Here is a 26061-nt window from a genome sequence, read left to right as displayed (position 1 = left end):
ACACACACACACGCACGCACGCACACACACACACACACACACACGTACATGGATAGATGAGTTCACACACTACCTGCACACACATTCGCTCACTCACATTCACACATAATGTTGGCTGATAGAGTACAGATATTATCTTATGTTATTGAAAAAGAGGTTTGAATTGGGGGAAAATAATCACAAATGGATTTAATATCTATCTTTATATATAGAAATATATCTATATCTTTATATATGGATATATATATATACACATTCAGATGTATTGGAGATAATTAGAGAAAATTTGGCCAACTGATTATCTTTAAGTTATGGCAATATGACATTATATAATTTCATATAATATAATGAACAGTTATAATAAAATATAAATGTGTGTGTGTGTGTGTACGTGTCATGCAAATATATATATATGTATGTATATGCATGACAGTGTTTGAATAAAAATTATACATTTTCTGTATGTGTGTGTGTGTGTGTTTTGGATTTGTTATTTTGAATTATGTTTTATTTTTATATTTTCCATTTAGAGAAAATTTGGCCAACTGATTATCTTTAAGTTATGGCAATATGACATTATATAATTTTAATTAATATAATGAACAGTTATAATAAAATATAAATGTGTGTGTGTGTGTGTACGTGTCATGCAAATATATATATATATATGTATGTATATGCATGACAGTGTTTGAATAAAAATGATAAATTTTCTGTATGTGTGTGTGTGTGTGTACTAGTTTTTGGATTTGTTATTTTGAATTATTTTTTATTTTTATATTTTCCATATTGATTTTAATTTTAGTTAGTTTTAGTGTGTGTTCTATGTTTTAGGAGCTGAATTAAAATGTGCAGGTGAGCAAAGGTCAGCCAAAACTGTAATTTGACCTCTGATCTCCGCACACAAACACACCCATGCACACGTTTGTTTTGTTCCACAGAAATGCTATTCATTGTTGAGTTTTTGTAGCACAACTGGACAATTTTGATGATTTGCTGTAGAAAATGTGAGGGTTTTTTGCACACGCAAAAGTCACTGCCATGGTTTCAAGATGTTGCTCTGAGGATTGCTAGCTAAATCTGAACTGAAACTACAATAAAAAGTATTCATTAATTACAATTAAATTAAAATTTAACTATTATTAATTGTTCAAATAATTTAGTTGTGCTTTTGCTGCTTTTTTTTTTTTTTTTTTTACTATATAGTTTTTACAATTTTTCATTTTTGTTTTGATTTGTTATTTTTGTATTTTTTATTTTAAGTAACAATTTATTTATATGCGTGTATGAATGCATTTTAAATATTGTACAGTGTACAGAATATTTTAATTTTAGTTAGTTTTAGTAATTTAGTTGTGCTTTTGCTGCTTTTTTTTTTTTTTTTTTTACTATATAGTTTTTACAATTTTTCATTTTTGTTTTGATTTGTTATTTTTGTATTTTTTATTTTAAGTAACAATTTATTTATATGTGTGTATGAATGCATTTTAAATATTGTACAGTGTACAGAATAGTGTGCTGAATATTATATATTAAATATTATAAATTATTATATGTATCATTAATCATTAATTCAATAATATATATTTTTTTATTTCATATGTGGATTTTGTGGATGTGGATTTTGTCCTGGTGTGTGTATTTGTATGTTATTATTGTGTCTTTGTTTGGACCAAGTGTGTCCTTAAAAAAGTTTTGATGATGATGATACTGATAATTATGAAAAACACAAATATTGACTTATAGTGATGCACTCACTGATGTACAGTATCACATATAAACACATGCATACACACATTTAACCTTACCTAATGCCACACAGACTCTATCAAATCAGCCACAGTGAACAGGAGTGATTTCGAGAGAAATACAAACACAGATCCCTGAGTAGCTGCACAGAGGAAGCATCAAGTGCATCTTCCTCTTCGCCGGGGGGCAGCAGAACTGTTTTGAGTGGTGACTTTAGCTGTCATGATAGATCAAAGGTTTGTGCTGATCAAAGGGCAGCCGCAGCAAACCCCCGCAAGTCCAGCCGCAGGGTTCACACCCGCAACCGCTGGGGTTGGAGCTAAACTCTGCAGGACACCGGCCCTCCAGGACCGAGTTTGGGCACCCCTGCCTTAAACCATTCATAAAAATCAAGATATGACTGAACAATTTTATCCAGGGGTTTTCAAATGGGATTATAGGGATCTGTAGGGGGCCACAAGGGGGTGCTGATAAGATAAGATAAACATTAACATGATTGATTGATTGATTGATTGATTAATAAGGGGGTGCTGTTGAAAAAAATAAAAATAGACAAACAAATAAATAAAGGAAAAGTTCACCAGTTTGACATTATTACAGTTTTGTTCTGCTATTCGTTTGTAGTTTTTATTTTTCTTACTTAATATAAAGATAATATTTTTTTCACATATTTACATTATTGTGATTTTTCACAGTATAAATAGGACTTGTCTTTATACACAGAAATATATAGCTTATATTTTAGGTGTCCCACAAAGAAATCACCAAAAAAATGTGAAAACCACTTTTTTAGCTATGTAATTTATGCAGCACTGTATATTATCACTGGTCAGACAAAAACATAGCCCCGCCCCACTCTCTTGTCATTGGTTGAGACAGTGTTGCTGTACTTGGGATTCTTACACGGTCATTGTGTTTACACTTCTTTTGAGGGAAAACATATAGATAGCTTACTTATTTGAACATCCAGTACAATATATGCATTACTTTTAACATTGTGTCAAAGCAACAAGTGATTCCATTTAAATGGTTTCTAGCTGGTCCAAGATTACAATATGTGAACCTGGAGCACAAAAGCAGTCTTAAATCGCTGGGGTATGTTTGTAGCAATAACCAAAAATACATTGTATGGGTCAAAATGATTGATTTTTCTTTAATGCCAAAAATCATTAGGATATTAAGTAAAGATCATGTTCCATAAAGATATTTTGTAAATTTCCTACTGTAAATATATCAAAACTTCATTTTTGATTAGTAATATGCATCGCTAAGAACTTCATTTGGACAACTTTAAAGGTGATTTTCTCAATATTTAGATTTTTTTTTGCACCCTCAGATTCCAGATTTTTCAAATAGTTGTATCTCGGCCAAATATTGTCCTAACAAACCATACATCAATGGAAAGCTTATTTATTCAGCTTGATGTATAAAATTTCAAAAAAATTGACCCGTATGACTGGTTTTGTGGTCCAGGGTCACATTTATGGTCAATAGCCGGTTCATGCAGGTCTAGATGATTAATCAGATGGATTGCCAGTATATTTAGATCTGGTTAGAGCTGACAAACCACCTTAGACCAGCAGAAAACTGCTGCTATGTTTCAAAAACCAGCATGACTGGGTGTTCAGAAATGTAATAACTCTTTGTTTCACGCATTTCAGAGAAACTATGGTATAAACTGCCGTCTGAAGGAGCGCATCGAGGAGAACGGGTATAACACATACGCATCCGCGGAGTGGAGGAACAAGAAGCGCCAGATGTTTGTAGGTCTGAGTGCTCATGGAAGGCCTCTGCGCGGGAGAAAAACCCGCAGGAAGAACACAGCTACACACTTCTTACCCATACTGGTGTGACTTTTGTTCATAATGCTGACGGGACGGAGAGAGCTCGGTGATAAAGACTTTGTCCACACGTGACTCTCTGTAGCGGCTGCGCTCCTTTCAGACGGTTCAGTGTTTGCTCTTTGGTTCATGGCCCTAGATGAAACTTATCCCCATGCCAGTTGATATTAAGTGGTAAACATTCGTGAATGCAGGCTTTCATTTCCATTGTGCATCATTCCAGTAATCTAAAATGATGGATTATGTGTGCAAGAGTTTTCTCTTTAATAGGATCATGTGCTTAAGAACGTCTGCTTTCATTTCTTTCTAATGGACATGAAGATCTTGTAGGAGCGGCTCTGAGGAGAAAGAGATAGTGGGGATGTATATGGGAAATTTATATCTTCTGAAAACTGTTTTGGACTGCTTTGAAATAATTAAATTATTTATTTGTATTGTATTTAAATAAAATACTCTAAAAAAAACATATTAAAAGCATATAAAATGGATAACCTCTAATTCCTGTGAAATAAAATCTATTTTGTTATCCTCCTGCAGAGCAGCTTGTGATGTGTTTTATGTTCACGAGAAGCAGAACTGAAGGTGAATCTCACAAAATGTTCAGGTCAACCCAAAATCAAAAAAAATAAAATTCTTTGCATTGCAACATTACTTTCATGATAAATAAGCATGTCTCATTACCATAATGCATCTGAAATTCATACTATATATTTATACTTTTTTTGTAATTCCATTATTCTTATTTGTGATTCTCATTAGACTCTCATTAATGCAAGTATTTCAGAATTACTGTAATACAAGAGCTTTTTTTTTTTTTTTTGAAATAGTTTACATCATAGATTAAAGGCAGAAATATTACAGTCTAACAAGGTTATTGTTATCAATAATAAAAACTAAAACTATTTTAAAAAATTTGTTAATTGAAATAAAGCTGAAATATAATACAATCTAAATATTAGATGAAAAACTTAAACTAGAATTAGAAATGTTGCATTGGCAACTAACTGAAATAAGTTTAAGTTGAATCATTGAAATTACTAACTAAATATAACAAAAAACTGAACCTGAAATAAAAAAATAAATAAATTCATTAAATCAAAAGGCCCGTTCACACCAAGGACGATAACTATAAAGATAACGATAAAGATATAGTTCTAAAAATCGTTCTCAATATTAAAGAATAGCACAGTCCACACCACAACTATAACGATAAAGACGAAGAGAAACGATATCGTTGGAATCACATTCAAAACGATTTTTTTCCAGCTGATGAACGATAAAAAAATTGAGAGCCAATCAGAATCCATCCTGCTGTAACGAGCTCGAGAATTTAAAGCGGCAGACGCGCGTGCGCTTAGAATAAACAGACGATATCTTTCGCTGGTGTGGACGCTAATATCGTTATCTTTATAGTTATCTTTATAGTTATCGTTCTTGGTGTGAACGGGGCTTTAGTAGTGATTTTAAAACACACACAAAATTACAAAATAAAAAATACAAAAAGCACATAACAAAATTACTTAACTTTCCAATTAAATGAAAATAAAATATATATAAAATAAAAGCTAATTCAAAATATTGATGGAAAAACTATAATAAATAATACTACAATAACACTGCAGTCTATAAGTACCTTACATTTAAATTTTATACAGCAATGAGATTGATTGATTGATTAATTGAGTTGTTAGTTAGGCTAGTTAGTCAGTGTTACTATAATAATTGATCCATTAATGGTAAAAATAATTTTATTGGAACAATATGAACTTCCCACAACCTGGATGTTGTTTGGTTAAAAGCCTAAAATGATTGTGAGCTGAAAGAGAGGTTCGGCTTACACCCTCCCAAACTCACATAAAACTAAATTAAACATACAAACAATTTCCCTCATTAACTTTTCCACTCGCTCACTGACTCCTTCAAATAATTTGTTTAGTTTCACACCTTTTGCATCCACTTGTAATAATAATAGTTGTTCCATTTCCTTTACACTCAGACAAAAAACATTAAGTAACGGGAACTAAATCCTGCTATCTGTTATCTAAATAGTTCTAGAAAACTTAGGGAGCAGAAGGCGCTCATTCAAATAATGTGATCCAGCTTTAAGAAACAAGCAGAAAAAGACTTGAGGCATTCAAAACGATTTTTTTCCAGCTGATGAACGATAAAAAAATTGAGAGCCAATCAGAATCCATCCTGCTGTAACGAGCTCGAGAATTTAAAGCGGCAGACGCGCGTGCGCTTAGAATAAACAGACGATATCTTTCGCTGGTGTGGACGCTAATATCGTTATCTTTATAGTTATCTTTATAGTTATCGTTCTTGGTGTGAACGGGGCTTTAGTAGTGATTTTAAAACACACACAAAATTACAAAATAAAAAATACAAAAAGCACATAACAAAATTACTTAACTTTCCAATTAAATGAAAATAAAATATATATAAAATAAAAGCTAATTCAAAATATTGATGGAAAAACTATAATAAATAATACTACAATAACACTGCAGTCTATAAGTACCTTACATTTAAATTTTATACAGCAATGAGATTGATTGATTGATTAATTGAGTTGTTAGTTAGGCTAGTTAGTCAGTGTTACTATAATAATTGATCCATTAATGGTAAAAATAATTTTATTGGAACAATATGAACTTCCCACAACCTGGATGTTGTTTGGTTAAAAGCCTAAAATGATTGTGAGCTGAAAGAGAGGTTCGGCTTACACCCTCCCAAACTCACATAAAACTAAATTAAACATACAAACAATTTCCCTCATTAACTTTTCCACTCGCTCACTGACTCCTTCAAATCATTTGTTTAGTTTCACACCTTTTGCATCCACTTGTAATAATAATAGTTGTTCCATTTCCTTTACACTCAGACAAAAAACATTAAGTAACGGGAACTAAATCCTGCTATCTGTTATCTAAATAGTTCTAGAAAACTTAGGGAGCAGAAGGCGCTCATTCAAATAATGTGATCCAGCTTTAAGAAACAAGCAGAAAAAGACTTGAGGCAAGTTTTCTAATGAGTGCTTGTTTGGAGGGGTCGATTCTGACACACATTTTTTAGGTAATTTATCCACAAATGACAGTTTGGTTATATACTTCACACTTTGGCTACTACTACTACTACTACTACTAATAATATTATTATTATTATTATTATTATTAATGCATAGGATGTTATATATTTTAGTCCATATATAAATATATATTTTATATATATATATATATATATATATATATATATATAAAATATATATTTATATATGGACTAAAATATATAACATCCTATGCATTAATAATAATAATAATAATAATAATATTATTAGTAGTAGTATTACTACAGATTATTTAGATTTATATAGAACAAGGCAGATTTAGACAGAATTATTTTATATAAATAAATTATAATTGTTTGAGTTTTTAAAAATTATTTTATTTATTTTACTTTAATTTGACATGTTATTTATAATATTATTACATTCAAACTTTTGTTTAAACAAAAAGTCACTTGTCCATGAGATTGTCATTACAGACTGACAACAGCACATTCATAGTATACAAATGAATGAACTAACAGAAACAAAAATAAAATAGTAAGTTATATGGGTTATATTACATAAAATGGATAATACAATTTATATACACAAGAACAGCTTTGTTTTCAAGATATGCAGTTGGGGTAATTTTTTAAATAATATATTTTTATAACAGAATTTTCAAAAATTATAAGTAATTAAACAAAGAATGAAGTTTATTAACCTTTATTAATTAGATTTGGTGTATAAGCCCAAGATTATACCAGGACTGTTGATTCATATTACCATGAATGGGAGAAACAGATTAAGTTAAAGTGATTTGAGGTAACTAAGTAAAGTTAAAATGTAATTTAAAGGAACCGATTCATAAACACATACATTTAACGATCATTCTGAGTTCTCTCTATATTTTAGTCTTGCAATAATACATGTATAGACAAGTAATTTCCAAAAGTCTCCAGTAGAGGATGCCATTCTTTCACAGTGACTGCTGTTTTCATGCACCTGGTCTTGAGGTGGTCTGGGTTCCTTGAGGTTTCTTGAAATCCATTAAAAAATAATTTGTCTTAAAGGGGTCATATGATGTTGCTAAAAAAGAACAGTATTTGGTGTATTTGGTGTAATGAAATGTGTTTATGTGGTTTAAGGTTAAAAAAACACATTATTTTCCACATACTGTACATTATTGTTTCTACCTACGTCACTATTTGGGCGGCGTTATGCAACTCTTCCCAGATAGTGACGTAGGTATGTGGGGTGTGTTAGAACGAGCCGTTTTAGGTAGGCGTGGTTGACTCTTAACTTTTATAAAGAATATCTCTTTGGATTTGAGACTTTAGTCTTTGCAACTTTACAGATCTTCTTTATGCACCAAGAGCTTGTAACACTCCAAAGAGAAAGGAAAAATTGAAATCGCATCATATGACCCCTTTAATATTTTTTTTTTCACATGTCCCAGTTCTATTCTGTAAATAGTGGAGGGTTTTCATTCTTATGCTATCACACATCACTGAGTTGGTTGACATGCCTGCTTCAGACAGCATATCTGCAATATGGGAGTTGTCTATATCCCATAGTGAGATACCGAACGAATGTTTGAAAGAGAACTTTAGGTTACTCACCTAACCCCGGTTCTCTGATAACATGAGTGAGGTATCTCACCACACTTCCCTCCTTACAGCAGCACGGGGAAGAGATATGCGGTGAATGAGGTAGGAACTGTTAAGCAGTGATATATATATAGGGAGGCGGGACTCCCGCATCACTGTCGTGATTGGTCTGTCAACTGACAGACGTGGTGTAATTGGTGCTTCCAGGATTGGTCACGCCCAAGGCGATTCCCATAGTGAGATACCTCACTCGTGTTATCAGAGAACCGGGGTTACGTGAGTAACCTAAAATTAGGTTGAGGATGAGTATACTTTAAGACGATACTGCTTTATTTAAAATGAAGTTGTTGATTCAGTGGTAGTCTCTTTGCTGGTTACGTTATGCATGTGTGCTATTACAATGTACTAGCTGGATGACTGAAGTACTTAATTTACTAGAGTAATACTTTTTTTTTTTAAAGGGAATCAGTTTGCATGCTTTTAACAAGTAAATTAGACCACTGTTCAAGTAAATACAACTGATAAATTCCAAGTTGCAGTAAATGCTACATTAGTTAGCTCAACTTAAATGAGTTGTTTGGAATACACACCTAGTGTTTTTATCTTAAAAATGAATTAGTTGTTGAAACTAAAAAGTGTTTTTTTAAATTCACTTAGTTTTAAAGCAATCCATTTGCGTGCTTTATTCAAGTAAGAGCCGTAGCTGGGTTTTGCGGGGCCCCGGTGTAGGTTGTACTTGTGGACCCTGCATGTTTGAAATCGTGTAAATAGCACAAATAAATAAATAGAACAAAGATACAAATTTAAAAAATGTTTAGGTTTTTTCAAGTTTGTAGGTGTTCAGGTACAGAAACCGAATAATCAAATGTAAAATAGCATTGCATAGTCTTCAATGTATAATTTAAATATAGATTAATTCTTGATAAAACTACAAAGTAATTTAGTCAAGAGCAGTGAGTGATTTTCTCTCTTTTATTTTCTTGGTAACACTCCAAAGAGAAAGGAAAAAATGAAATCGCATCATATGACCCCTTTAAGGACACCGACAGCAGCCAGTAAATTAGGCGAGGTCACTTTAAGAGACAATGCATCCAATATAATGAGACATCCGATTTCTTTCTCAACTGTTTACCTTCACTTAAGACATAACCAACAGTTTTTCGAGGATATTTACCAAGACAGGTATTTTGACACAATTTTGTGTGTATTAGTCCGTTCAAGTGCAAAAAATGGAAAAACTCAATTTGTTGTTCAAGGGCTGTGAGACTCGGCGATCTGCGTGCGAGTTGTGCGCACAGAACACTGTAGGTGCTGAATTAAGCTTTTTGTGCTTGCATGTTTAAACTGGCAAGGTGTATTTGTTCGTTCAAGCGCAAGAAGACTCAAAAGAGAACTCAGTTCTGTGTTCTTGCGCTGTCTGTGTAGAAGCACAAAAATATTTTAAGCTTTCTTTTTCTTTTTTCTTTTAACAAAAAGTATTATTTTGATCTAGTATTTTATTTTAGTGGTGTAAATTCATTTACTGTAATTGACAGGTGTGATGATCAGTGGCGCTGAGTCTTGACCTTCATTGTTTAATCCTGGGCTTAAAATTGGATAGAGTTTGTCAGTGAAAGACTGACCAGTGTAAGAGTAGATATGAGAGCTGGACTCCACATCATAAAAGGAGACCAGACCCTCCTCATAATTCACAAACACACCGACCCGCTGCGGCTTCACTCTCAGAGACAGAGCGACAGAGGGACCAGCAAAGGCTTCATATTCATAACCATTCCTCAGGACCACAGTCCAGTATCCATTCCTGGGACTCAGTGTGATCTCTCCCTTCCTGTTAATGGATTCTCTGACCACTCCTAAATCCCAATCAGTATTTCCCTTCACCTGCACCTCAAAATAAAATCTCCCTGAGGAGAATCCCTCCTTTCCCAGGACATATATACAATTATCAAATCTCTTTGGATTGTCTGGGAGGTTCTGTCTAACGTCTCCAAGTCTCACTTGTTTTCCATCATCAGACAGGATGAGGTTTGGAAGAGCTGTATCAGGATCCAGAGTCACATCCACTGAGAAAACAGAGAACATGAATCACAAGTTCACAACACAAAGATTCTGTGATGTTGATGTTTTTAATATTTAATAGTTTTAATCAGATGGTAGTGCAGTAATGAAGCTGTGAGTATGTGAATGTAAACTAGTGTAGTGCAGAGAGCTCACTGTACCTGCATACTGCTGCATCCTCTTCAGCTCTGTAGAGACGCACAACAATAAAACATCATAAGATCTTTGAGTCTCGTTCTTCATTACTGATCTTAAAAGATAATAAACATATGTATCTGTAATGGTGTATTTGATATTGACGTACCAGTTTTTGTGAGTTTCTCATCTAGAGTGTGCTGCAGTTGAGTCAGAGCTCTCCTCAGAGTCTCCAGACTCACATGAGTCTTCATACTGATCTCAGGCCAGTTCCTGCTGTTTCTAGGGCTGCAGAGGGATGAGTAAATCTACAGCAGGAGAGAGGAGGAATCCTTCAACATGAGGAGTGTTATACACTGCTTTGTCATTGATCAGAGAGATGCTGACTGACCTGTAGCAGGTGGAGGTGATCTTCAGTGTGTGAGAGCCGCTCCAGCTCAGTGTTTCTCATCTTTAGCTCACTGATCTCCTTCTCCAGCTCTTCCATGAGCTCTTTCTCCTGTTTCTCTGCTGCTTTCTGCTGCTCCTCCATCATCTCCAGCTGTTCAGTCTGGCATCTCTCAATGGAGCGGATGAGATCAGTGAAGAGCTCAACACGGGCTGCTTTCTCCTCCTCTGTGTTTCTCTGCTCAACCAGTCAGTCAACAAATGATCAGTGGTGTTTGCTAAGACAGGAATCAGTGTTACTATTGCTCATACTTCAGTATTATTATTTTTTTAACCTCTCAACTGAAGTGTATTTTTTATTGTTTTTAAACAACAATTCAGTAAACCAGATATTAATACTGAATAACTTAGTAGAGATTAGTTCCTGAATGAATCAGTGTTTTTGAACGAATCGTTCGAACAAATGAATCAAATTCCGTGACTCACGGACAAGTCAGTCACTTGTCGCCACCTATTGGTATAACAATGTAACCTGCAGATTGAGTCACTGTAACTCTCTGTGGACTCTTGGAGGACCGGAACTAAATGATGTATAATAAATACTTATATAAGTTTAATTCAGTTATTTTAAACTCACTTTTCTAACTTCTGCTGAGTGTTGGATGTCTTCAATCTTCTCGATTCGCTCCTGGATCATCTGCTGCACGTCTTTCTGTGTCTTTATCAGTTGAGTCTACAGACACAGACACATTTATCATAACAGAGATTTACAAATGAGATTCTTCATGATATGAGACCTTTAAAAGCAGTTTTGTTAGTAACTTCTACCTTCTTCTCTTCACTCTCCTCTTCTAGAGGAACAGTCTTGTGGTTCTTGTGGTCTGTCACATGACACATCAGACACACACATGTCTGATCGTCTCTACAGAACAGCTCCAGAGGTCTCTCATGTGTCTGACATATATAGTCCTCCAGATTACTCACAGGCTCCATCAGTTTGTGTTTCTTTAAAGCTGCCACTCTCAAATGACGCTCCAGATGAGTTTCACAGTAAGAGCTCTGACACACCACACACGACTTTAGGGCTTTGAGCTTTCTTTCCTCGCAGATGTCACACAGAACTTCAGGTTTTTTCTCAGGTGTTTTCTTCTTATAGTGACCTACGAGCTCTCGCAGTGTGGTATTAATCTTGAGATCGGGTCTTTGGCTGAATGTTTCTTTACAGTAAGGACAGCTGCAGGTCTGGCTGTTGTCCCAGCACTTATTGACTAAATAACAGAAACGCTAAACATGATTATCAACCAATCAAACGACAAATTAATACAACTCTAATACCATTTCAGTCTAATAGACAACCAAAGTAGATGACATGCTTAAACCTGGTTCTGTTCAACTTATTCTATTTTGACATAAACCGTAAACCAGGTCACTCCATTAGAAACAGTTCAGGACAATCTCTCTTCTATTTCTATCACTTACCTGTAAGTATCAGATGTTTCCACTGGGGTCTTTGAACGACTCAATAAATAAACAAACACCCTGGTAAATTAATTAATGTTCATTTAATACAGGAATTTCCTTGAAAGGTACTTTGGTAAAACGTCTGCAGTTCAGTTCATGGGTTGAGACTTTTATTTTGAAATTACAGGGCGGAAGTAATCCAGGAAGCGATTCCCCCACGTGTGCGCCACATTCTCATGCTTTCAGTGATGCAGACAAACATGGGAGAGATCGAGGTCAGCACCGTGAGACCCAAAGTCACCGATGCTAAAGGCATCCTCAAACAGAACCGACAGTTCCTGGATTACTTCTGGGACATCGCGAAGCCCGAGCGAGAAATCCGCCTCAAAGCGATAGAGGATTTAATCGAACACTTGAAGCAGAGTGAGAAGGTATGGAGTGTCAGCTCTGATCATTTAATATTGGCCGATCGCTGTTGATATTCGCAATATTGTTCTCTGCCGGAGTTGGTTGTTATTGTGGTCAGTGCTGTTTTATCACCCGATTTAATAAGCTGTCATTAACTGAATAGTGGATCCATTCGGCTTTGGTTGTTGATGTAAACACTAATCTGTGAGACTTTTTTTTCAGGATTTTTTGATGATTAAAAAGTAAAAAAAAAAAAAAAAAGCATTTATTGAAAATAGAAATATTTTATAACAATGTAAGTCTTTACTATCACTTTTTTTTTAAATCAATTTAACACATCCTTACTGAATAAAAAGCATTATTTCTTTCAAAAAAAAAGAAAAAAATAACTGACCCCAAACTTTTGAACGGTAGTGTATATTGTTGCAAAATATTTCTATTGATGATGCGGAAAATTAAGCTTTGATCTCAGCAATAAATTATATTTTAATGTATATTAAAATAAAAAAATTTGACAGAAATTCATCAGAAATGCAGCGTTTGGGAATTTCTTCGCCGTGCTCGCCCTGTCTCAGTCCACACGTCTGCATAAGGTCAGAGAATCGTAGTGTTGCGTTGTTGCTTTTATATGGGCAAAAATCACTGGAAATAGATTTTGGAAACACTAATTATCTTGCATATCATTTGGGATGCAATCTGGGATTCAGATAAACTCTGATTTGTGTTGATGATCTTTTCCTGTCTCTCATTCCTCAGGAGCCGCAGGTCATGTTGGAGTGTGTGCGGCTCCTGCAGAGTCTGTCCCATTACAGAGAACACCTGAGAGACCTGCCCAGAAAAACCATGGTCGACATCCTGTCAGAGGTCATTGTTATTGTATTATTTCCCTCCTAATTTTTGTTGTATAGACATTGAATGAAGTGTTTGTAGAAGTGCCCTAATATGTATAACAATGATATCTATATGTGACCCTGGAACACAAAACCAGTCATAAGGGTAAATTTTTCGAAATTGAGATTTATACATCATCTGAAAGCTGCGTAAATAAGATTTCTATTGATGTATGGTTTGTTAGGACAATATTTGGTCGAGATACAACTATTTGAAAATCTGGAATCTGAGGGTGCAAAAAAAATCAAAATATTGAGAAAATCACCTTTAAAGTTGTCCAAATGAAGTTCTTAGCAATGCATATTACTAATCAAAAATTAAGTTTTGATATATTTACGGTAGGAAATTTACTAAATATCTTTATGGAACATGATCTTTACTTAATATCCTAATGATTTTTGGCATAAAAGAAAAATCAATAATTTTGACCCATACAATGTATTTTTGGCTATTGCTACAAATATCCCCCAGCGACTTAAGACTGGTTTTGTGCTCCAGGGTCACATATATTAATTAACGTAGTATTAATAATAATAACTGTTATATTGTATTATATTATATTATAATGTACTGTATTGTATTTTATTTGTACACTATCAGTCAAAAGTTTTGAGTAATTAATTACCATTTATTTGACCATAAATACGGTAAAAACAGTAATATTGTGAAATATTATTACAAATTAAAATAACTGTTTTCTATTTGAATATATTTTAAAATGTAATTTATTTCTGTGATGCAAAGCTGAATTTTCAGCATCATTACTCCAGTCTTCAGTGTCACATGATCCTTCAGAAATCATTTTATTTTCTTTCAATTTGGTGCTGAATTATTATTATCAATTATTATCAGTGCTCAGTTTTTTATGAATGGATCTCATTATTGTCAATGTTGAAAATTTTTCCCAGGATCCTTTGAATGATACTGTATCGTGGCTTCCATAAAATATTAAGCAGCACGGCTGTTTTCACCATTAGTAATAATAGAAAGAAATGTTTCTTGAGCAGCAGATCAGCATATTTGAATGATTTCTGAAGGATCATGTGACACTGAAGACTGGAGCCATTTGGGGATTCAGATAAACTCTCAGTTGTGTTGATGATCTTTTACTGTCTCTCGTTTCTATAATGTTTAGTTTGCATTGTGTTTGTTGCATAGACATCGAAGGAGGTGTTTGAAGAGGTGCTCCTGAGCGCCCTGCAGTCTGACCTGACCTCTGCCCTCAACACTCCCGAGCAGCTTGAGCTCCTCCTAGTGGCCCTGCAGAAGTTCCCCTCTGTGCTCAAACCCAAAAAACTCAAGAAACTATTGGGAACCACAGCAGTCATTACTAAAGAGAACATGCCGAAGTAAGTGTGTCTGACTTTTAAATGATTTTAATTTAAAGTCTATTTACTTATATAATTAATTATATATTTTACATTTTAGATTTTTAAAATGGTTTATTAAAAATGAATTTATAATGTAATAAATTGTATATGAAATAATGTAATTCTATAATTATTTATTATAATAAATCAATATTTATTATTTTACTTATTTGCTTATTTTTTGTTGATTTTATTCGAAAGAGCAAAATGTCGTTTTACACATGGTAGGTTAAAACATGCTCTTGTTAGTATGATTTATTTTATTTATTTTTTAGTTGCATATTTATTGTGTTGATTTCATTTGAAAATGTTGTTTTATAAGTGGTGTTAAAAACGTGATTTTATTTTTTTGTGCTTCATTGTTTTATCAATTCTTTATATAATATATATATATATATATATATTATATGCCTAGATATAAATAAATATGCCTAGAGAAATCCATGCAATTTAAAATAGAATCATGGGTACATTTTTACTGATCTCAATATTAAGAATTGTTTCAATACCCGTTAGAATATGATGACCAAAACACATCCTTTTCTCTCTCTTTATTTATCAGTTATTTGAGTTTCCGGTTGTTGGGAGCGTCTCTGCCGCTGCTGTCAGTCGCTCAGCTTGAGTTTGTGCTGTCCGCTGATGTGATGACACACTACGGTCAACACATGCTGTCCGCACAGGTCTGTCTTTATATTTGGTGATGTGTATGTTTCACGTGATGTTTTTTAGTTGAAAAAATTGTTTATTTAACACAAATGTAAACGCCATTTAATTATGTAGTAAAAGATCACTAGAATTAAAAGTAGTGAGAGAATTTGACATCTGAGTTGCATACTAGTGTATTTATGCATGTATATACATGTGCAATGAGCTAGTACTGCATTCTGAATACAGCCTGTGCCATAATACTGTATGTTTATCATGCGTCTCTCCCTTCAGCTGGCAGACCGATTCAAGTTTGCTCCAGAAATGGAGAAGTACGTGAGTGAGTTCATGCGGGGCTGCGTTGACGCTAACAAACAGCTCGTCGTGGCGCTCGGCTTCACTCAGCTCACTAACCAGGGCTACCCTGTGGTCCCGTCCTGCTGGAAGGATCTGGAGCACATGGATCTGTCTGCGCTGCAGAAGTACGTGGAGTGGTTGATGGAGGGCTTCTGCAAGCCCCAGCTGGAGAAATGCCTGGACTTCAGCACCCGCAGACAGAAAGGAAACCAGGAGACTGAAGTAGAGTGAGTCCACACTGTGCTTTCCAAGAATTGACTGTTTAAAAATAATTAAGAATAGAGAAGTAAAAAAAAAAGAAGAAAAGTATTACACTTTGACAAGGCAGATCTTGTCTAAGTGATCTTGTTAGTAAAACCATATGTTAATAGTAATAATAATAAAAACAATATGTATATATACATTTAAATTATGATTATGTAAATATAATAAACAATCCATAATTGTGTACAATAAATACAGTAATAACATTAATAATATTTACATATGAATTTATACATTAATAATAAATATTAGTAGTAGTAGTAATAATTATAAGAATAATAGCATTCATATTTTATTTTTATATTATATTATTTTTTATATAAATCTATAAATTATTATATACAATAAATAGAGTAATTTTATACATTTACATAATTAGTTATTATTATTGTATGTATGTAGATATATATTTATATATATTAGGGATATTGCATATTCATTACCGTGATATATCGCATTACCGAATACCGGCACAAGTCTAATATATACATTAGGGCTGCACGATATATCAAAATTATCAAAATATCACAAATGTAATATAAATATAAGGATTCATATTATTAATTATATACAATAAATAGAATATTTATCCATTCATTTATACTTTCATTATAATAATTAGATGTAATATTAATAATAATAATAATAATATGTGAATTAACAATGTTATGAAGTATTTTTATAAATCAATCTATAGTACAAATCTTTTTTTATGAAAATATTTTGTATTAAATATTTTTTATATTATATATACAAATATTTAATACAACATATATATGATAAATATGATATGATGCAATTAATTAATATTAAAGATTAACAAGATTAATACCCATTTGTAATTTGATTAGTAATTAACAATTCTTTGTATAAATGTTTTTTATTTTCATCTCCAGGCAGTTTCCTCTCATGCAAACTTCATATTTATTCTGATTTATTTCTTGCTGTAGGAGTGACAGCTGTGTTGCCAGGTTTCGTAAATGGATCATTCTACGCCTCACGTTCATTGTGGAAAACCATCAGATTAAGAAACGGGAGGATCTCGTCATGAAAATGGCTCGGTAACTCATCTTGAGATCTCACTAATGGTCTCTACATGACTCCTGTGGCAACTCCTCTGATATGAATCGATGGTATTGCGATGCTTTATCTTTCTTCTGTAGGTTTATTTTCTTCCACGCTTTCTTTGATGTGAAGAAACCCACCCCAGAAATCCCTGAGACGACGCAGGCTCTCTCAGTGCCCATCGATCAACAAACACGAGCCAGCATCTCTTCAGCCTTCTACGGGTGAATAAAACTTTTCAGTAAAATTTTGTAAATTAAATAAAAAGATTTAATCAGTCATAATAAAGAGCATTTAAAAAAAAAAAAATATTTTTATAAAATGTAAATGCTAATGGATGCAACAGACAGTTTATATTGAATGAAACAAGTTAAAGGGATAGTTCACCCAAAAATGAAAATGTGATGTTTATCTGCTTACCCCCAGGACATCCAAGATGTAGGTGACTTTGTTTCTTCAGTAGAACACAAACCGTTGCAGTCTGTCAGTCTTATAATGGAAGTGAATGGGAATCACGGCTTTGAGAGTCAAAAAAACATACACAAACAAAACCAAATTAAACCCTGCGGCTCGTGACGATACATTGATGTGTAAAGACACGAAACGATCAGGGTGCATTTGAGAGATAGGTGGTGGTAATGCACTTATAAGTCTGCGATCCACTGTAAAGCAAGAAGACGCATCACGCGCCATCTGTCGAGGACGCGCTCGGGACAGTTCAGACATTGCAGTGCATCAGAGGTAAAAAACGATATAAATACTGTTCAGTTTCTTGCACAGACTGATCGTTTCGTGTCTTTACACATCAATGTATCGTCACGAGCCGCAGGGTTTAATTTGGTTTTGTTTGTGTATGTTTTTTTGACTCTCAAAGCCGTGATTCCCATTCACTTCCATTATAAGACTGACAGACTGCAACGGTTTGTGTTCTACTGAAGAAACAAAGTCACCTACATCTTGGATGCCCTGGGGGTAAGCAGATAAACATCACATTTTCATTTTTGGGTGAACTATCCCTTTAAATTAAGGTATTAATTATAAATATAGAGTTAAATTAAGTATCTACTTCATCTCCTCCAGTCTTCTGCAAGGCCTGAACACAATGGCTGTGTTAGGAGATTCTGCTGAGGCGGAGAGGAGGATTCTGGGTGTTAAAGCTGATGGAAGCATGTGGATCTACTGTGTGGTCCAGTACGCCACCACGCTGCTCAACCAGAGCAAACACGTCCAGAGCGTTCAGACCCTCAGTCCAGAGCAGAGACGTGTCTGGGACAGGTGACGCATCCTGCAAGACACTACTCATGATCTCAGTCATAACACATTGAAGAACAAGAAAAGGCTGTTTTCTACTTTATGACCTTTGAAATGTAAACGAATAAAGTGAGGTAGATGGACTGCAGCTGAAATGCCTTCGGTGATTTTGTGTTGTGTGTGTTTAGTATGCTGGAAACAGTGGAGGCCTTGAGGAAAAAAGCAAAGAAGCCTTCTTCACCTGAACACTCGGCGTTCCAGCACCTCTTCCTTCTCGTTGGCATTCAGATGTTCAAGGTTTGATTCTTCATGGCTTGATAAATGTCTGTAACATTAGATCAAAGATTCCCAAACTTTTTTGTCAACTGAACCTCCTGAGATTTTAAGTTAATATTTCAATAATTTAACTGCATACCCCCAAGTTCACTGTTCTCTGATGTTTGTCAGTGGTCACATGACATGCAGGTAAATGGAGAAATTATTTTTATGCATTTTCTTTGTTTCTAGATTATCTTTTGTAGTAAGTGTAACGTTTGGATTTAAAGGCACAATATGTAAGTGTTTGGCGCTAGAGGTCGCATTTTCAAAACAATAACAAAAGTGTCGTTTTCACCATCCAGAGATGTCCGATTCATGTTCACGGATGTAATGAATAAATTTTTTTTTTATTACCTGTACCTTCCAAAGGTTTTCAAACAGCGAATAAATTATATAGAGAAAGCGAGCAAAGAACGTTTAACGTTACATTGTCAAAGAACAGTATGCCTGTCTTCAGTCTAGCGCGAGTTTAAGCACTCTCAAATAACTCCCTTATAATCAGTAAAGCTGTCTATACACGGTTTGATGAATTAATCTCCCACTTACATCATACGTACATCTGCACTTTGTTGTTTATGATGAGAGAATACACTCAGCAAGCGCGCGCACTAAACAAATCTCCGGTGTTTCAGCGATGACTCATCTAAACGCTTCTGATTGGCCGCTGCGTTCCTAAACTCAACAGACTTGTGTGTGATTGGTTATAACGCGCAACACTGTAAAAACGCGGAAAAAGATACATGGTGCAACATTGAGCAGATCTAAAATGTAATGCTGCAGTCAACACTTTTCATTTCATTTTAATTTTATTCGCGACTGCCGTAATGGATTTAGTTTAACTGCAGCAGCATTTTAGTCCACATGTGTTGCCATAGTTTCTACAAGAGGAAACCGATAGCGTGGATATTACGTAATTGATAGGCGACAATGAACCGGGACGAGCCATTATTTAAAATTGGAATTTCACTGGATTTACAAATCCTTGGGAACTTTTGGGATAACGTAAGTGCACAACTGCATGAAATTAAATATAACAATGTGCAAGTGGTTTTTGGATATTTTATTACGAAAATCTTACATATTGTGCCTTTAAAATAATATTCTTTATTTTAAAATTATTTATTTTAATTTTACGTTTATGATTTAATTATTAGCTTTCCATCGACTTATGAACCCCAGTTTGGGAAACCCTGCGTTAGATAACAAAATAGCAAAGCAAGTTTCTGTATCTGTGCTCAAATGCTGCATTAAAACATTCATAATGTTTTTATGTAGTCTAATGTTTTTTAATTCTTTTGTCAAAAAGCAGAAATAAAATGACTTGTCACTTCATCACGATTATCAGTTCAGCATCAGCATTCCTGTAGCTCATAATGTGTAGCATGGTGCTAGAAATGCCAAGGTTATGGGTTTGATTCCTGGGGTTTGCATGAACCGATAAAATGTGTACCTTGAATGCAATGTAAATTGCTTTGGATAAAAGCATCAATCAAATGCATAAATTAAACAAATGTAGATTATCAGACATTGACACATACTTTTTTTAAGAAGATAAAAAACAAATCTAATGGAATAATATATTTATTATTAATTATTATAAATTTTTTATTTAAATTTTTTTTTCTGTTGGACACCGTAAAGCTGGTTTGACACAGCCAGTATTTTATAAAGCGCTATACAAATAAAGGTAAAAAAAAAAAACAATAATAAAAAAAAAAAATTAAATAAAAAGAAATTGGTGAACTCCAGCGTGAAATATTTAAATAATTTTTGCAGCCACTTTTTTTATTTGTTTGTGCATTTATATATATTTTTTCAATATTTTACCCTTGTTGTGTGTGAGAAGGTCTTTGTTTTAATGCCTGTTCATTTTTGCTATTTGAAAATGGTTGTTGGAAATTAAGTACAAGAAAAAATCATGTGCTTTACATTGCTATTCAAAATAAAATTGATTAAATATGATTGATGAAATAATTTCAGAATGTGCTAAAGACTGTTTTACTGCCTTTATTTTGTGATCTTGACATACATGTTTTTCTCACTCCAGGCTCCAGAAGAAAGTTTGGAGCTGTTGAATGATTTGCGGACCTGCATGGAGAAAGCTCAGGCTAAGAAATTAAAGAAGAAGAAAGCGAGTAAGTTGGAGTGGTCCAGTGCAATTAATGGATTTAATGTTTTTGACTTCTGTTTTTGATGTAGTGCTTTATTCTTGCTTGATTATGCACTAATGGTGTGTGTGTGTGCCTGCGTGTGTGCGTGCGTGTGTGCCTGCGTACGTGTGTGTCTGTGTGCGTGCGTGTGTGTGTGCGCGTGTGTGTGCGTGCATGTGTGTGTGTTGCAGATGGAAAGGGCTCTGATGAGGAGCCGCTCTGGGTGGAGGTGGTTGTTGAGATCCTGCTGTCGCTCCTGTCTCAGCCCAGTCGACTCACTCGTGGTGTGTGTAAAGCTGTGTTTAGCCGTATCTGTCCTCACCTCACCCAAGAAGCTCTCAGCTCCATCCTGAACGTAAGAGACTGCTGACTAATTAACAGTGCTATTTTAGTGTTGTTTACATGCTGTTATGATATTAATGTTGAATTAGCTTCTATTTTTATTTTTTATTTTAATTTTAGTTTGTTTTAGTAAATGTACATTTTCAAAATATTTCTTTTTCACATTAATTTATATTTATTTTAGTTTTAGTTGTTCAACTCAAACTTAATTTGTTTTAGTTAGTTGCCAAGGTTAAATATCAAATGTTTACCCTTTTTAAGCTTTTAATCTAATATTTATATTTTATTTTAGCTTTTTCAATTTGTGAAAACACATATTTTTATACTGTCCTCCAATTTAAGTTTAAATTGTAAGTTACCGATTAAGCTGCCTCTTCATATTTGTTATAAACAGACATAATTGTACACGTTCAGTTTTACCCACAATGCATTTAGCTTCCATAATGTGATGTGTTTCTGAGTGAAACTGCATATGTGACCCTGGACCACAAAACCAGTCTTAAGTCGCTGGGGGATATTTGTAGCAATAGCCAAAAATACATTGTATGGGTCAAAATTATCGATTTTTCTTTTATGCCAAAAATCATTAGGATATTAAGTAAAGATCATGTTCCATGAAGATATTTTGTAAATTTCCTACTGTAAATATATCAAAACTTAATTTTTGATTAGTAATATGCATCGCTAAGAACTTCATTTGGACAACTTTAAAGGTGATTTTCTCAATATTTTGATTTTTTTGCACCCTCAGAGTCCAGATTTTCAAATAGTTGTATCTCGGCCAAATATTGTCCTAACAAACCATACATCAATGGAAAACGTATTTATTCAGCTTTCAGATGATGTATAAATCTCAATTTCGAAAAATTGACCCTTATGACTGGTTTTGTGGTCCAAGGTCACATATTCTGGAGGAAATCATTTAGGGTGGGCTTTATTTCATGAGGATTTGATTGAATAGTGGGTGTTAGGCTGATTGGTGATATTATTGGTAAATTCTACATTTTCCCCGTCCACATGGCTGTGATTAAATGAGAGACAGTAATTACATTTTGTTAATGCTATGAACATTTTTTATTTTTTTTTAAATAATGCACATTATTAATGTACATAATGATTATTTGTGCTGTATAAGACACAGATAATTTATTAAGAAAGTAAATAGGGTCTTGTTTTGATTGATTTTTAGGTTCTAGACCCAAACAAGGATGAGGATGAAAGTGGTGTTATGGTGACTGATGAGAAGGAGAAAAAGAAAAAACATAAAGAGGAGGAAGAGCGAGATGAAGAAGAGGATGATGATGTGGAGGTGAAACTGTCCATCATGAGTATTTATGCCATCAAACTGAATAATTTTATATCTAATTCTGTACATTTCAAATGTTTCCCTTCTCTCTTTTTCATTTCATCAGGATGAAGAGGGTTCTGATTCCTCCTCCTCTTCCTCTGAAGATGATGATGAAGCCATGGAGGAAGGAGAAGGGGTGGATCAGAACTTTCGTTTGGATTTGATGAAGGTTCTGCAGGGTCAGAATGCTCTGGTATGAACGAGTAAATGAATTTTCACCGCATACACAGTTGTAACCTAGAATATGCCTGTGTGAACATTCCAGATAACTCAAAGAGTGAATCAATAGTAGCAGATGTTCTGTTGTTCTTGTTTAGGCCACTGAAGAGGATGGCAGTGATGAAGAGGAACTGGATGATGTGGCCATGATGAAGCTGGACGGAAGCCTTTCTGCTCTCTTTCTGGAGCAGAAGAAAAAGATCCAAGCCAAGAAAGATGAGAAGGACAGACTCCGCAAGGAAAAGGTCCTCGTGCGGGACTTCAAGATTAAAGTATGGCTTTGCCCATGGGGCTATTTCTCATTTATGAATATATGTTTTTATCTTATTTTTATCTATTATTATCTAATTATTATTATCTAAGTTTTAAGTTTGTTTTCATATAGAATAAATTAATTTAATTTAATTTAAATTTATTACAAATATTTTTACTATTACCTTATAATATTTTATATTATTACTTTTACATTAAAATGAGTGAGGTTGCGTTGATCATTGTTAACGACTATTTTTAGACTTATTTTAACTAGATTATTTCTTTATTTTTATTTGTTGTTTATTATTTATTTAATAATATTATTTGATTAAATAAAATATTTTCATTTATATTTTAAAGGGGTCATATGATGCGATTTCATTTTTTCCTTTCTAGAGTGTTAGTTACAAGATGTACAGTATGTGGAAAATAATGTGTTTTTTTTACTTTAAACCGCATAAACACATTTCATTACACCAAATACACAAAATAATGTTCTTTTTAGCAGCATCATATGACCCCTTTAAAATCTTGTTAGTATATAATTTAATGATTTATTCTGACTGCATGCTGTTTGCACAGTAAAACTGTCGCTACAACCATATACAGTCAAACGGATGACTTTGGCAGTTGTGTTGCATCTAGCAAAGTTTTTTGAGCAGTTTATTTGTGTTAAAAATTGTCCAACATTTACATATTCTGTAAACATGTCCGATTGCGGTCAGGTGTATCTTAAACCAGTCTAATTATTCAGGGATTCCTTAAGACTGATTAATGATTAGTCGATGTTGAAAAGTGTATAGTTAAAATATCTCTCTCAGAGGCTGATTTAAGTGATTTGATGTGTTGTTTTCAGGTACTGGACATGGTGGAGATGTTCTTGAGCAAACAGGGAAGCAGCGCTCTGGTTCTTGGGATGGTGGAACCGCTGCTCAGCGTGATCGAGAACGGGATGAGCTCCGAAACCAGCCAACAGGAACAGGACTTCCTGCGCAAGGCCGCAGACATCTTCAGGTGAGCAGTGCTATTTTAGTGTCCTTTAAATACTTTTAAAGTATTTATTAATATTTATAATTAGGTTTTATTTTATATTTTTTTTTATAGTTTTTATTTAAATTTTGGTAAATGTGATTGTCAATTAAAAATTATTATTATTTTTTTTATATATAGCTTTAATTTAAGTTTGAGTTTCTTTTAGTACTTAAATTTACTTAATTTAGGTTTTCATATAATATTTATTATTGAATGAAAACTGAAAACTAGTGCTGTCAATCGATTAAAATAAATTAACTAATTAATCCCATTTTTTCCCACTTAACATTAAAGTTTTTAAATATACTTTTATATTGCAGTAATTTCACATTCAATCTTCAAATTAATGTAGAAACAACATAAATACAGTATATTTTTAATATTTGTTTAATGGCATCTTTTTTTATTACTGAAGGCAAGTATCACTGATACCAATACTACATACACTACTGATGTCTCTAGGATTTCCCCCCCCCTAATATTTAACCATTGACTAGCCATTCAACATTACAGTATAATTGAGAACTATCAATTTTAACATTTATTAGACTTTAAAAAAATAACTTCTAATTTAAGTGAACTTAAAACAATCTTCACATAAACCCATTATAATAAATGTCATGTTTAGCTACCTGTGCCCTTCAGCAAATAGGAAATATACAGAAATTGAATAAAGTTATCAAACTCTAAATTCTAAATTAAATATAGATGAATATGTACAGTATGTGGAAAATAATGTGTTTTTTTTACTTTAAACCGCATAAACACATTTCATTACACCAAATACACAAAATAATGTTCTTTTTAGCAGCATCATATGACCCCTTTAAAATCTTGTTAGTATATAATTTAATGATTTATTCTGACTGCATGCTGTTTGCACAGTAAAACTGTCGCTACAACCATATACAGTCAAACGGATGACTTTGGCAGTTGTGTTGCATCTAGCAAAGTTTTTTGAGCAGTTTATTTGTGTTAAAAATTGTCCAACATTTACATATTCTGTAAACATGTCCGATTGCGGTCAGGTGTATCTTAAACCAGTCTAATTATTCAGGGATTCCTTAAGACTGATTAATGATTAGTCGATGTTGAAAAGTGTATAGTTAAAATATCTCTCTCAGAGGCTGATTTAAGTGATTTGATGTGTTGTTTTCAGGTACTGGACATGGTGGAGATGTTCTTGAGCAAACAGGGAAGCAGCGCTCTGGTTCTTGGGATGGTGGAACCGCTGCTCAGCGTGATCGAGAATGGGATGAGCTCCGAAACCAGCCAACAGGAGCAGGACTTCCTGCGCAAGGCCGCAGACATCTTCAGGTGAGCAGTGCTATTTTAGTGTCCTTTAAATACTTTTAAAGTATTTATTAATATTTATAATTAGGTTTTATTTTATATTTTTTTTTATAGTTTTTATTTAAATTTTGGTAAATGTGATTGTCAATTAAAAATTATTATTTTTTTTTTTATATATAGCTTTAATTTAAGTTTGAGTTTCTTTTAGTACTTAAATTTACTTAATTTAGGTTTTCATATAATATTTATTATTGAATGAAAACTGAAAACTAGTGCTGTCAATCGATTAAAATAAATTAACTAATTAATCCCATTTTTTCCCACTTAACATTAAAGTTTTTAAATATACTTTTATATTGCAGTAATTTCACATTCAATCTTCAAATTAATGTAGAAACAACATAAATACAGTATATTTTTAATATTTGTTTAATGGCATCTTTTTTTATTACTGAAGGCAAGTATCACTGATACCAATACTACATACACTACTGATGTCTCTAGGATTTCCCCCCCCCTAATATTTAACCATTGACTAGCCATTCAACATTACAGTATAATTGAGA

At 33.5% G+C, this 26061-nt stretch overlaps 3 protein-coding genes across 3 annotated transcripts in view; 2 read left to right on the top strand and 1 right to left on the bottom strand.

Moving 5' to 3' along the window:
- Positions 1-4032, top strand: part of LOC107750300 (fibroblast growth factor 10) — a 15610-nt gene extending 11578 nt beyond the window's left edge. Inside the window, exon 4 of the mRNA XM_016565619.1 lies at positions 3411-4032. Within this exon, the coding sequence (XP_016421105.1) occupies positions 3411-3602 (192 nt within the window). The 3' untranslated portion in view covers positions 3603-4032. The remainder of the gene's footprint in view (positions 1-3410) is intronic.
- A 5729-nt stretch (positions 4033-9761) lies between these two features.
- Positions 9762-12519, bottom strand: LOC107750299 (E3 ubiquitin-protein ligase TRIM39-like). Its single transcript, XM_016565618.1, has 7 exons — positions 12507-12519; positions 11655-12094; positions 11473-11559; positions 10831-11064; positions 10609-10747; positions 10466-10492; positions 9762-10309 (listed from the first exon to the last, which is right to left on the bottom strand). Exons 1-7 carry the CDS (start codon positions 12517-12519, stop codon positions 9762-9764), a joined length of 1488 nt encoding a protein of 495 aa, XP_016421104.1.
- Positions 12520-12547: 28 nt separating this feature from the next.
- Positions 12548-26061, top strand: part of LOC107750298 (myb-binding protein 1A-like protein) — a 20528-nt gene continuing 7014 nt past the window's right edge. Inside the window, exons 1-17 of the mRNA XM_016565617.1 lie at positions 12548-12718; positions 13214-13288; positions 13452-13559; positions 14745-14938; positions 15279-15280; positions 15473-15636; positions 15896-16185; positions 17173-17283; positions 17386-17511; positions 18368-18562; positions 18727-18835; positions 20904-20991; positions 21198-21361; positions 22538-22657; positions 22761-22889; positions 23014-23187; positions 24027-24184. Of these exons, the coding sequence (XP_016421103.1) occupies positions 12548-12718; positions 13214-13288; positions 13452-13559; positions 14745-14938; positions 15279-15280; positions 15473-15636; positions 15896-16185; positions 17173-17283; positions 17386-17511; positions 18368-18562; positions 18727-18835; positions 20904-20991; positions 21198-21361; positions 22538-22657; positions 22761-22889; positions 23014-23187; positions 24027-24184 (2378 nt within the window). The remainder of the gene's footprint in view (positions 12719-13213; positions 13289-13451; positions 13560-14744; positions 14939-15278; positions 15281-15472; positions 15637-15895; positions 16186-17172; positions 17284-17385; positions 17512-18367; positions 18563-18726; positions 18836-20903; positions 20992-21197; positions 21362-22537; positions 22658-22760; positions 22890-23013; positions 23188-24026; positions 24185-26061) is intronic.

This window comes from Sinocyclocheilus rhinocerous, unplaced genomic scaffold (genome assembly GCF_001515625.1).
Source record: "Sinocyclocheilus rhinocerous isolate Xijiao unplaced genomic scaffold, SAMN03320098_v1.1 scaffold181, whole genome shotgun sequence".
In the NCBI taxonomy this organism is placed as follows: Eukaryota; Metazoa; Chordata; class Actinopteri; order Cypriniformes; family Cyprinidae; genus Sinocyclocheilus; species Sinocyclocheilus rhinocerous.
The sequence above is the reverse complement of the archived record's forward strand: the minus strand, read 5'-3'. Positions and strand labels throughout refer to the sequence as shown.